The sequence below is a fragment of the Capricornis sumatraensis genome, chromosome 9 (assembly GCF_032405125.1).
Source record: "Capricornis sumatraensis isolate serow.1 chromosome 9, serow.2, whole genome shotgun sequence".
NCBI classification, from domain to species: Eukaryota; Metazoa; Chordata; class Mammalia; order Artiodactyla; family Bovidae; genus Capricornis; species Capricornis sumatraensis.
Genome location: NC_091077.1, coordinates 51,957,237 through 51,970,344, shown reverse-complemented (window position 1 = coordinate 51,970,344; position 13,108 = coordinate 51,957,237). Strand labels below are relative to the sequence as shown.

Sequence of the window (13,108 nt, the reverse complement as noted above, 5' to 3'; positions counted from 1 at the left end):
AGAGGATTTAGATTATATTTATGTTCTTCAGATGGGTCAATTTTTTCATTCAATTACCAAATATTTCTTATGTCCCACGTTTTGATATGAGGCAATGGGACCAGATGAGCACACGGTTAGACTTCTAATTATCATGGACCTTCCAATCTTAGGTGAGGGAGACAATAAGTACAAAATAAATAAAGTGTATTTTCTACATGTTAATCACATCTTAAGCGAGTTCCCTTAAACTTAAGATGCAGGTGTCGATATTTTAGAGAACAGAATTTTAATGTTAATGATAGTGGAACTCTACCAAATTGACCCTATTAATAAATGGAAATGAACAGAAGTGAAAACTCTTACACTGTTAGTCCAAAGTACTATAAATCCATGTTAAGAATACCTGACAACCTAAAGAGGCAAGTAGAAAAGTTAGCTGAACAGTAGGGGTGAATTTTTTTAAAATTCCAAACTAAAAAATTACTGGCAAATTAGTGGCAGGCGATAATACTTCAGTTAAAGGTTAATCAGACCATTCGTCTTTCAGACAACGGTCCTAAATGAACACGGTCCTCCCGAAGAACACTACGTTCCCTGTTTACACTTATACCTACACCTAACACATTAAAAGAGAAATCACCCTTGTTGCCTCAGGAAGTCTCCAAAACACAAACAGACCGTTAGTCACAGGCCCCCTAAGGACACTTTAATTATCAACAAACACAGAATTACACAGTGGGCAGCACGTCCTCACGCCACTGATTCGGGTACTTTAAAATCTACAGGCATGGTTAGTTATGAATTCTTTTATCGGCTCCAGATTTAAGAATATAGTCCGGGAGACTCTGAGATGTTTCCAGAAACAAACACTATTTCCGCACGGACGCCCTATCTCCAGTAATCACACGGAAGCCTAAGGAAGTAACCGGCCCCCGGCGAGCTAGTTAAAGCTCTGGCTTAGCAGAGGCAGGCGAGACAATCTTTCTTAGAATTGCTTTCTGTTTTAAACACTTTAAAGACAGTGGTTGTTTTGGAAACATGATCCCCACCTTCTCCTAAAACCAAAATCTCGCGAGACAAGAAGTCACGCCGAACGGCGTAATCGCGCGTTGCGCCTGCGCGCGCTGAAACGTCCTGCACTTCCGCCCAAGGCGTGCTGTCACTCACGGACTCCTCCTGTCCTGCGGCGTGACGTAACGCTTTCTTTTCCGCTAGCTCTGCAGCTCCGGAAGGAGGCACGCCGAGCTGCGGAGTTGCAGAGTCTGGCGCTCGGAGCTGCGGTTCTCTGAGAGATTTCACCTTGCCGGTTCCGAGTCATTTCACCGATAATCAATAGCGGATCGCTTTGCCAAGTGCCGGGAAGAACAAAGGAATCAAGAAAGAGACGCTCTGTTCCCGGCCTTGTTCTGAGTGGCTTTTTCCGCTCGTTCCTGTCCGGAGAATCTGGATTTATAATCGTCACTGGATTGTAAGTACCCGAGGCGAAGAGAGCTCACTACGCCCCGCGTTTTGAATATCTTTGTTCCGGGAGAGTTTGTGGTTTGGGCGTATCTGAGCCTTACTTTCTGTGCTGAAAATCCGTAGGAGCGGCCATTTGCTTTCTCTGCATTGTTCTGCAGCGGCATCTAGAGGTTGAAACTTGGCGTTGCAGCATAGATTTAAATGAACATAACTGAATAAGACAATGCATCAGTAACAACTGGTGTTCAGTCACGGCGTTTTCAAAAAGACTTGGGGCTTAATTAAAAACATATTTAGCTGATGTTCTACCTAGAACTCTGTAATTAAGGATTCAAGTTTATACAGAACTGGTCTTTCTGGTGAAGTACCTGGAACTTTTTAGTGCAACAAGTGGTTATTAGAGAAAAAGTGAATTACAAAGAAATAAAAATGAGTAAGAGCAAAGATGATGCTCCTCATGAACTAGAGAGCCAGTTTATCTTACGCCTACCCCCGGAGTATGCCTCTACTGTGAGGCGGGCGGTACAGTCTGGCCATGTCAACTTGAAGGACAGACTATCAATTGAGTTACACCCTGATGGGCGTCATGGAATTGTCCGAGTGGACCGAGTCCCTTTGGCCGCAAAGTTGGTAGACCTGCCGTGTGTTACGGAGAGTTTGAAAACCATTGATAAAAAAACCTTTTACAAGACAGCTGATGTCTGTCAGATGCTTGTCTCTACAGTTGATGGTGATCTCTATCCTCCTGTGGAGGAACCAGTTGCTGCTGCTGATCCCAAAGCAAGCAAAAAGAAGGATAAGGACAAAGAGAAAAAATTTGTTTGGAATCATGGAATTACTCTGCCTCTGAAAAATGTGAGAAAGAGAAGATTCCGTAAGACAGCAAAGAAAAAGTATATTGAGTCTCCAGATGTGGAAAAAGAAGTAAAGCGGTTGCTGAGCACAGATGCTGAAGCTGTCAGTACCCGCTGGGAAATAATTGCTGAAGATGAGACAAAAGAAACAGAAAATCAAGGCCTTGATATCTCTTCCCCAGGAATGTCTGGCCACAGGCAGGGCCATGACTCCTTAGAACATGATGAGCTTCGGGAGATATTCAATGACCTCAGCAGCAGCAGTGAAGATGAAGATGAGACACAGCATCAAGATGAAGAAGATATAAACATCATAGACACTGAAGAAGATCTGGAAAGGCAGCTACAGGACAAACTAAATGAATCAGATGAACAGCACCAAGAAAACGAGGGAACCAATCAGCTGGTTATGGGAATTCAGAAACAGATTGATAACATGAAAGGCAAGCTCCAAGAGACCCAGGACAGAGCAAAGAGACAGGAGGATCTCATCATGAAAGTGGAAAACCTGGCTCTCAAGAACAGATTTCAGGCTGTGTTGGATGAACTGAAACAAAAGGAAGACCGGGAAAAGGAGCAGCTCAGCTCTTTGCAAGAAGAGCTAGAATCACTCCTAGAGAAGTGAGGAGTGGTTTCATACTTAATTTCATTACTGTGAGAGGTCAGCATTGAAAGAGAAATTTTTTTTTGTTTTCATTGCTTGTAAAACTTTGCAGTTCGCAGTTTCTTCCACTGTCTTCTATTGGATTTGTCTTGTAGACAAATGTGTATTTCTATCTCATTTGTCTTTTGGAACCACTTTGCTAGGTGTTTATCCCGTAGGAAGTAGGAATGTATAGACAGATAAATGTAGAGAAGTTGTAGGATTAGTGGAGTGAAAAGTTCATCTTTGTTATTAATCACAGCTTCATTGCAGGACTTTGTGGCTGTTTCTCTGTTTAGAAGCTTCCATTGCTACTCTGTGATGACATCTGAGGTAAATCAGTAGAGTCTAGTCTGGAGGCAGTAAAGTTTGTTTGCATATGTTTTTTGATGCTATAGCTAATTTTCCAGCTATTCAAAGCAATTTTTCGTATTTTTGCATTGCAAGTCATTTCATAACGTTCAACAATAAATAAAAGCAAGTTAAGTTTCACTTTATAATGTGTCTTGCTCTTTTAGGGGTAATGGATATTATCCTCTTCTGAAGTGGTTTCCTGGTGGGGTTTAATAGATTGACCAATTGGATTCTGTTTTGTAGGAAAAGAAGCAGTTATGTTCGATTTTAAGAAAAGAACACAGCAAGGGCAAAGAAATCAGGCAGTATCACCTTTACATTATGTTTCCAATCCACCTGCTCCATTTGGAGGTTAGGAAATAAAGAGCCTTCCTAAACTATCTGAATGTTTTTTCCAGCCTAATCTCCCATTCTTCCACTGTTTTCAATCCTGAGCTTATTTACATTTTTTTTCAAGAAGTTTAATTACTCCTCTTCCTCTATAATAGTCTACTGGGATAAGTACTCTTATGCACCTGTCATACCAGAGTCTAAGTTACCTGTTGCTCATATCCTTACTAAGCTGTTAATTCACTGAGATTAGGCATTTTGCCTTGTTAATCACTGTAAAGAGTAAAGCAGTTAAAAATCACAAGGTCAGGTGATGTAGTGCCTGAGTTGAGTGATCTTGGGCAAGTTAATTAATCTGTTTGCCTCAATTTCCTCATTTCTAAAGTGGAGGTGAATATCATCTACCTCGGGACCTTTGATTTTGGCTATTGAGTTAATATAAAAGATTTGAAAACAATTCCTGGAATAGAAGCAAATTATTGCCTATTTTCTAGGCAGGGATTACAAACGTAAGGGATTACAAACTTCAATGAAAGAGTGATCAAAATGGTAGAAAAGTGTATGGAGAAACTTTTAAATGTTGACTGATTTCAAATTAAAGAATCTAAATCAAAGCTTAAACTACAGCAGAAACAAAGTTTGTTTCCAATACATACATCTACAGCATAAGCATACTGAGTTTACTGTAGCTTTGTTTTTTTGTTTGATTTATTTGTGGTTTTGCATAAAGCCTCCATAATGAAGAGTAATTATCTGTTACATAACTTCAAAAGAGAACAACTTTAAGATCCATTTCCCTTCATGTAAACCCAGAGTTTCCAAAAAAGACTCACTTTTCTCACAGCTCCCTTGTCTGATGAGTGTGATATATAGTTGGGCTACAGTTTTCAATATTTCTCTGAGTTTGTGAACAGCAATTGAATTTTAAAAAAAAGTTTAAAAGAAAAAACTCACTGAAAATTTTAAGCAATGCAGAAATTTTACAAATTCTTAATTTTACTCACTCCCCTATTACTGGTCACTTAGGTTGTTCTGTTTTAAATTTGCTATTACACAGAATGCTGCAATAAGCATATCACTGTGGCCTCCATTTTTCATTGTATTTATAGATTAGGTACATGGGGGTCTTGATGTTCAGTTCTAAATGTCATAAAGCCTAGACATTTTGAATTTATAGATCAAATGTTTGAGATGAAAAATTGAGACAAATTGTGACAAGTCAAGTCTCTGAAGGACTGTGTCTTGAACTCTGCTTTTTATCTTTTTTAGTATCCAGTAAGAATTCTGTGTAAAAACAGACTAGGAAAACTGCTCACCACACAGGAAGTATAGATGTTGGCCTTTCTGTATTACAGATGCCCAGCTCTTTCACACTACAGAGCTTTACTTTTATTACACTTACATTTCCCTTTTTCTGGAACAGTCTAGATAATCTCATGGCTAGGTTTTTGTTACTCAGCCCTCAGTTCAGACTTTACTTTCTCTGGTAAACCTATCTGGCTACTCAATCAGATATCTAGGGACCATGTGATGTAGGTATGCATCTTCTTAAGAGTGATGGACTTCACTGAAAATCTGGAAATTTTATTGCCATTATTTTCCATGTATGGTTGGGAGTACGTGTGCTTAAATTTAAAACAGAAGCATCATAATTTTGATTAAGTTAGAATCAGGAAAAAATGGTTTCAGATGGTTAAGACTGCCTTATATCTTGGGCAGTGTTACAGTATATTCTGTAAACAATATGTACAGTACAGCTCCAAGTCCAGCTGTTTAGTATATTTTATGGAACTTGAGTTCTGGCAGTAATATTTGTACAACTATGTCTGACTGTTCAATGAAGTTCCAGACCATTTTTCTATTAATGCCTGCATGGTCCCTGGCACTGATTACTAATTTGGTTTTTCCAAAACATAACACATATATGAACTTAATGCAGAACCAGTTAATGATTTACTGCAGTAACCTCCATCTCTTGTGTTTGTAAAAACTGAGTATGTGCTTTAAAAATAAACAAAATTTTAAAATATTTAAAAAATAAACAATGAACCATATGTCATTAATGGACAGTTTTAAAAGCCAAAACATTTTTTAAAAACTCAAATATAATAGGACTAAAATTTTTTTTTTTCTAGTTTAAAATGGCACATTGTTCTTGTGAATCTTTTTTCTCTCCCAGAAAGCGTGTTGATAATAGCATAGCAGCCCCTAAGGGAAAGAATAGGAGGTGAGACAGCAGGGGGTGAGAGATGTCAATCTGTTTTGATAAAACCAAAGCAGGTGAAGAAATGATTAATTCAGAGGTGGCAGAAAGTTTCATGCTAAATGTCTACAAGGAGGTATACCAAGGAGAAACAATCCCCCTTGACATAGACACTGTGAGCCTGGTCCTTTGTGCAGGCTGTCTCCAAGGAAAAGAGAAAGTGTGTGGCTGAAAACAGGATTAAAGTCCAAGTTCAGGGACTTCCCTGGCAGTCCAGTGGTTAGGATTCCAGCTTCCACTGTGGAGGGTACAGATTAGATACCTGGTGGGGGAACCAAGATCCCACAGGCCTGGCAATGCAGCCAAATAATAAAAGTCTGTGTTCAGAGCGGTTGGATGTCCAGGAACCCTATCTCACTCGAGGAAGCCAGATGACTTCCTTACCCATCCCGCAGAAGGAGTTTATTTTATGGGTCAGCTGAACTAAGGAAGGCCCCGATGAAGGCTGGGTACAGCACTTAAGGGAATTGGGTGAAAGTCTTTTTGATTGCAGAATGTCAACCCTCTTCTCCCATTTGGTCTCCTTACATCAGTACTCAAGGCATACACTGCCCCTCCCCCATCCTCAAGCACGGACAAACAGACATATTGGAAGATTGGAAGATTATTCTCTGAAGAAACCATGTGGCACTGGGGGAAAGAAATCCAGGTACACTTGGGCACTCTAAAGAAAAGACCAAGTCACTATTTTCTATGGCAATGAAGTCTACCTGATGACAAACATATCTATCCATGCACCATCTGCTTTTAGAAGCCTCACTTTAAAATATTAGCTGATAGCCAAAGGATCAAAGAAAGCTTTCAAAATGAGTCATTTAAACACTTTATGTCCTCCCCATTTTGTTTTTAACCCCCAAAGTAAAAATACCGCCTAGGGCTTAGAACGTAAACTTGAAGAGCATTGGATTATAAGCATCTGGGAGGAAAAAGTGTCCTGGCAGTGGTACCCTCACTGATGGCCCAAACCACATCTTGCCTACTAGGTCTGTGGTCAAATTACACCCAGAACTTCTGTTGCACAAAGCTGCATGGCTCCTCAACGAGAGCCCGGAAGCACCAGAACCACACAGCTCTTTTCTATCAACTTTCTTAGCTATATATAAATACCTCTTTTCCAAGCCGATTGTACAAGGCCGTGCCCTACCTCTGGAAATAAGGGCTCTGCGTCCACTATCGCGCAGGGATCCAGGCCCAGAGCCTCGGGGATGTTGCCACGAAATAAGGCTTCTGTCCGCCTCAGGCCTCCCTTCCAGTCCCCAGGAGAGAGGCGCGGCGGTCGGCACCTTTGCGGAGCCGCCGTTCCTCTCCCGAGGCGATTGAGAGTTTTCTGACCTGTAGAATACACCGACAGTCAGGTAACAACCACCCGCCCCGCCCCCACCGCGTGTGTGTTTGTTTTCTCTATTATAAACTTTTGTCTCTGAAGGTTGACCTTTGACTCCAGGCGCGATCAACTGGGAGCACCTCCCATTTTGTTTGGCAGAGTAGAAAATGCGCGAGGCCGGGGTCTAGCCGTAAGGGAAGGCATTTCTTCCTTCGCTGCAGCAGCGCCTAGAGTTTCTGCCCCTAATCTCAGGAATTTATCGAATCGCTTTCAACTGCTGTATTGTAATTCATTTGAAGTGTTTATGTAGTCCGTCCTCGAGCCCGCGGGGGCTAGGACGGCCCGGCTGAGTGGAGCTAACAGGCGGCGGAGCTAACAGACCGCCGCGTCCGGGGTCCGGCGGTCACGCGGCGCGAGGAGCTGCGCGCGCTGGGCCACCGCCGGGGGTTAGCGCTGGGCCACGGTGCGCGGGGATGGCGGCCCGAGGCCTAATCTGGGGTTAAGCGGCTACTCCCGCCGGGGAGAGACAGCCAAGAGTAGGGGGTGGGACACAGGACGCCCGTCTTAAACTCCAGAGAGTGGACTCCGCGGAGACCGGCGGGTGGGCGAACATGAAGTCCAGTCCTGCGATCCAGGCTGCCATCGACCTCACCGCGGGGGCCCTGGGGGGCACAGCGTGCGTCCTGACCGGGCAGCCCTTCGACACTATGAAGGTGAAGATGCAGACATTCCCCGGCCTGTACAAGGGTCTCACCGACTGTGCCCTGAAGACGTACTCCCAAGTGGGCTTGCGGGGCTTCTACAAGGGGACCGGCCCCGCGCTGCTGGCCTACGTCGCCGAGAACTCGGTCCTCTTCATGTGCTATGGCTTCTGCCAACAGTTCGTTAGGAAAGTGGCTGGACTGGACGAGCAGGCGAAGCTGAATGATCTGCAAACTGCGGCCGCGGGTTCCATCGCCTCAGCGTTTGCCGCCCTGGCCCTGTGCCCCACTGAGCTCGTGAAGTGCCGGCTGCAGACCATGCACGAACTGGAGATGTCAGGGAGGATAGCCAAAAGCCATGATACAGTTTGGTCCGTCGTGAAGAGTATCCTTAGAAAGGATGGCCCCTGGGGCTTCTACCACGGACTCACGAGTACTCTGTTTCAAGTAGTACCAGGCTATTTCTTCTTCTTCGGTGGCTATGAACTGAGCCGATCATTTTTTGCCTCGGGGGGGTCAAAAGATGAACTAGGCCCTGTCCCCTTGATGTTAAGTGGTGGAATTGCTGGCATTTGCCTTTGGTTTGTCATATACCCCGTGGATTGTATCAAATCCAGAATTCAGGTTCTTTCCATGTTTGGAAAACAGACAGGATTCATCAGAACTCTTTTAAGTGTTGTGAGAACCGAAGGAATAGCAGCTTTATATTCTGGTCTGAAAGCTACTCTGATTCGAGCGTTTCCTGCCAATGCAGCACTATTTTTGGCTTATGAATACAGCAGGAAAATGATGATGAGCCAGTTTGAAGCATACTGAAGTATCTTGGTGAGTCTGGATCCAAGTACAAGCCTTTGGGGACTGTAACTCAGTTTCATGAAGCTCTAGACCAGTGCAGTACTATTGTCGACTTCCTGGGAGCTTTGTTTTTGTCTTTCCTTCTTATACTCTTAAACTTTATGAAAGAAACTTCATTTTATATCATATAATTTCAGCCCATAATTGTATTCAAATAGAAAAGTTGCTGCTCTTATGTTTGGTGAGATACACAGCGGGAGTGGGTGGTCCTAGGCACCTAATCTGAAAAGCTAAATATAGTTGAGGGAAAAAGAATTATAGTTGAGTTTTTGCATAAATGTGCATATGTACGTGCAGTTTGGTTGGTTATGTGTTGTGTGAATTAAATAGACCTTGGTTCCTGTGTTTAATCTTATGTCACAAGAAAAAACCGAGTTAAGCATGTTTCTGAAGGTGCTTATAAATGATTGCTTAATCCACTCAAGATGTAGGGTCTCTGGAAAACTCTGCTTAAAATGTGCACTGTTCTAGCCAATTAAAGTTTTAAAAAAGTTTTTGTGTGGAGCTTGAAAACCAAAATATCCATCTACAATTTTTTGCATCTACAACGATTCATTTATTTTTTACTGAGGTAACTGATTTATAGCATTATATTTCTATGTACCCTATAATGTGCTCACTACCAAAAATTTATTTTTTCTTTCATTACCATATAATTGATCCCCTTTATCCAGTTTGTCTTCCTCCTTCACCCTCCCCCCCCCCCCCATAACCACTACTCTGTTCTCTGTAATTATGTTTGTTTTGTTTGGTTTTGGGTTGTTCTTTTATTATTATTGGGTTTTGTTTGTTTATTAGTTTTTCATATTCCACATATGAATGAAGTCATATGGTATTTGTCTTTGTCTGTCTGACTTATTTCACTTAATACCTTCAAGGTCCATCCATGTTGATGCAAATGGCAAGATTTTATCTTTTTTTCTCATCTAGATTTTTAAGAGGAGAATATACTTGCATACTGATGTGGTTTCCACATTTGTTAAAGTTTCAGGGTAGGCATCCCAGATTGCCCCAAGATTGCTCTACTCTTAAAATAATGCTACTCATTTTCAAAGAGGGATCATATTCCACACTCTTAGGTGTGGCTTAGTTAGGCATTAGGTCTCTGGGAAGTAGCCTGGCTTTTGTGTCAAATTTCATTCCTCTACTCTCCCAAAGAGCTTCCCCTCTGCACTACTTTAGACTGAAATGGTGAAGAATGGAGCTGTGCTTCTATGCTTTGATGAAGACCCATGTAGCTGACAACAGTTCTTAGCTTCCAGTCTCAGGGTCCTGGGCTGGGAAGGATTCCAGGATTTACTGTTGGCCCATTTAGAGGTTATTGATCCCCTTTGGAGGGACTTCCCTGGTGGCTAATGGTAAAGAATCTGCCTGCAATGCAGGAAACCCGCGTTCAATCCCTGGATGGAGAAGATCCCCTGGAGAAGAGATTAGCTGCCTACTCCAGTATTCTTGCCTGGATTATTCCATGGACAGAGGATCCCCCTTGGATCATTCATTGTCCTCTCTGCCTCCACCAGTGAGAAACCTTTCCAGGGAACAGCAAATGCAAAAGCCATGAGAACTTTTTGTTCCCTAATGGTGATCAAGTGATATTACCAGTGGATGAATGAAGTCCTCTCCTCTCAAACAGAACTAGACAGAACTTAAGTGTTTGCAGTTCACAGTGATTAATGTTAGAGCTGACCCAGTCTGAAGCTTACCTGAGGATCCATAACTCCTAGTCATTTTGTTTTTTACAGTGTTGGAACATTCTAAATTTTGTACTGGTCATCTGTGAATTTTACTGGTGATTATACATAAGACCTTACAAAACAATGAAACATTAAAAACAACTTTATTAAACTATACCATATGCATGTATATAGGCACTGACAAAAATCAAAATGACAGAGTCCATCTGACCCCTACACGCTTGTGCATCTGTTCTTTGGCCCTATGGTGTAAGAGGGTCATTCTTATAAAGTAAGCCTCACATTTCCTTGCTAATTAAAGACAAGCAGAGTCACTCTCCTTAAGAAGTGTTTTTAAGCAGTTTGTAAAGCTGAAAACTGGCAGGTTCCCATGTTAATGATCGTCCATAGCATGTGTGTAAATCACTGCTGGTGAAAAGTACATCTGGTGTGGAACCCCCAATTTCCTTCAGCTTTTTGCTGTCTATCAAGTTTCCATAGTAACTAGCCATATTGCCGTAGGCAAAAGGGTCAGGGTGATGGATGTTGACAAACAGGGGCTGTGGCAGACATTTGGGGAAGAGATGCTCAGTGTCATGTCTGGTGTGCCCCAGAGCGATGGCTGGTCTTCCATTTGCTTTTTCTTTAAAAGAAAACCATTTTTCTAATCCTGAGTTATTTATACATTTAAGTTATATGTTACATACATAAGTGGTCAGTAGCTACTTAGCGAGGCTATATTCAAGCAGGTCTTCATTAAAGCAGGAAAGAGAACAGGAATGACTTCCTCAGGAAGTGGACCTTTCAGAGGCTCCAGGCCCCTGCCCAGCATTCATGGGCTGGTCTCGATTAGCCCTGTTGTCAATGGACCTTTTCACATGTAGTCCATTAAAGGTTTCACTAAATATCTTCAATAGAAATAATTTGTGACAAGCAAGAGTAAGGAATTGAAACCTAAGTCAGAATTGTTTTCTACTCTTTGCTTAATTCATGGTTCAATATTAAGGTACAACTTGTAGCACTTCAGACCTGTTCTCAGAGAAAAATATAGTAACTTGAAATATTGTGCTTAAAGAAATTTGAGTGTTTGGTCATTAAATTATTTACCTAAATTGAAGTATTTATTGAATTTACACTATTTACAGTATACTGTTTGAGCTCTGGGGATTCAGATATTAATGGTCTGGTTTCTGTTCTTAAGGATCTGATGGTCTAGATGTTTTACAGTCAAAAGAGTGATTTTCTAGAATACAGTTTAGAACAAAAGATTAGCATGCAAATTATATGTGTGTGTGTGTAAAGTGAGTGATACGTATGTGTGTAAAATCTTTAATTGTGTTTTTGTTTTTATATTGTGGTTTCTTTCTGTCATTTAAATTACTTCCATGGTATTTCTTTCTCTTCTCAGAACCTCAGCTTTATTGAGATGTAAATGATAGATAACATTGTGCTTGTTTAAGGTATACGATGTGATGCTTTGATATACATGTTTATTAGTAATATCTATTACTAATGTCTATTCAGTTCAGTTCAGTCACTCAGTCGTGTCTGACTCTTTGTGACCCCATGAACCTGAATCGCAGCACGCCAGGCCTCCCTGTCCATCACCAACTCCCAGAGTCTACCCAAACCCATGTCCACTGAGTCGGTGATGCCATCCAACCATCTCATCTTCTGTCATCCCCTTCTCCTCCTGCCCTCAATCTTTCCCAGCATCAGGGTCTTTTTCAATGAGTCAGCTCTTCACTGGCCAAAGTATTGGAGTTTCAGCTTCAGCAACATTCCTTCCAATGAACACCCAGGACTGATCTCCTTTAGGATGGACTGGTTGGATCTCCTTGCAGTTCAAGGGACTCTCAACAGTCTTCTCCAACACCACTGTTCAAAAGTATCAATTCTTCAGTGCTCAGCTTTCTTTATAGTCCAACTCTCACATCCATACATGACCATTGGAAAAACCATAGCCTTGACTAGACGGATCTTTGTTGACAAAGTAATGTCTCTGCTTTTCAATATGCTGTCTAGGTTGGTCATAACTTTTCTTCCAAGGAGTAAGCATCTTTTAATTTCATGGCTGCAGTCAACATCTGCAGTGATTTTGGAGCCCCCCAAAATAAAGTCATCCACTGTTTCCACTGTTTCCCCATCTATTTGTCATGAAGTGATGGGACCGGATGCCATGATCTTCGTTTTCTGAATGTTGAGCTTTAAGCCAACTTTTTCACTCTCCTCTTTCACTTTCCTCAAGAGGCTCTTTTGTTCTTCTTCACTTTCTGCCATAAGAGTGGTGTCATCTGCATATCTGAGGTTATTGATATTTCTCCTGGCCATCTTGATTCCAGGTTGTGCTTCCTCCAGCCCAGCGTTTCTCTTGATGTAGTCTGCATAGAAGTTAAATAAGCAGGGTGACAATATACAGCCTTGATGTACTCCTTTTCCTATTTGGAACCAGTCTGTTGTTCCATGTTCAGTTCTAACCGTTGCTTCCTGACCTGCATACACATTTCTCAAGAGGCAGGTCAGGTGGTCTGGCATTCCCATCTCCTTCAGAATTTTCCACAGTTTATTGTGATTCACACGGTCAAAGGCTTTGGCATAGTCAGTAACACAGAAATAGATGTTTTTCTGGAACTCTCTTGCTTTTTCCATGATCCAGCAGATGTTGGCA

The 13,108-nt window shown here is 41.9% G+C and overlaps 2 protein-coding genes across 3 annotated transcripts; both read left to right on the top strand.

Annotated features, from left to right (window-relative positions):
* The first annotated feature begins 1,222 nt into the window (after positions 1 to 1,222).
* Positions 1,223 to 3,407, top strand: TAF7 (TATA-box binding protein associated factor 7). 2 transcript variants are annotated; one of them, XM_068980388.1, is made up of 2 exons: positions 1,223 to 2,510; positions 2,700 to 3,407. In XM_068980388.1, the coding sequence occupies exons 1-2, from the start codon at positions 1,873 to 1,875 to the stop codon at positions 2,920 to 2,922; spliced, it is 861 nt and encodes a 286-aa protein (XP_068836489.1). In that variant the 5' UTR covers positions 1,223 to 1,872; the 3' UTR covers positions 2,923 to 3,407. The 2 variants fall into 2 exon arrangements, with proteins under 2 accessions (XP_068836489.1, XP_068836488.1); XM_068980387.1 differs by having other exon boundaries at positions 1,223 to 3,407.
* A 4,415-nt stretch (positions 3,408 to 7,822) lies between these two features.
* Positions 7,823 to 8,728, top strand: LOC138086489 (mitochondrial ornithine transporter 2). The gene has a single exon (XM_068981302.1). The coding sequence runs from the start codon at positions 7,823 to 7,825 to the stop codon at positions 8,726 to 8,728; it is 906 nt and encodes a 301-aa protein (XP_068837403.1).
* The last annotated feature ends 4,380 nt before the right edge of the window (positions 8,729 to 13,108 follow it).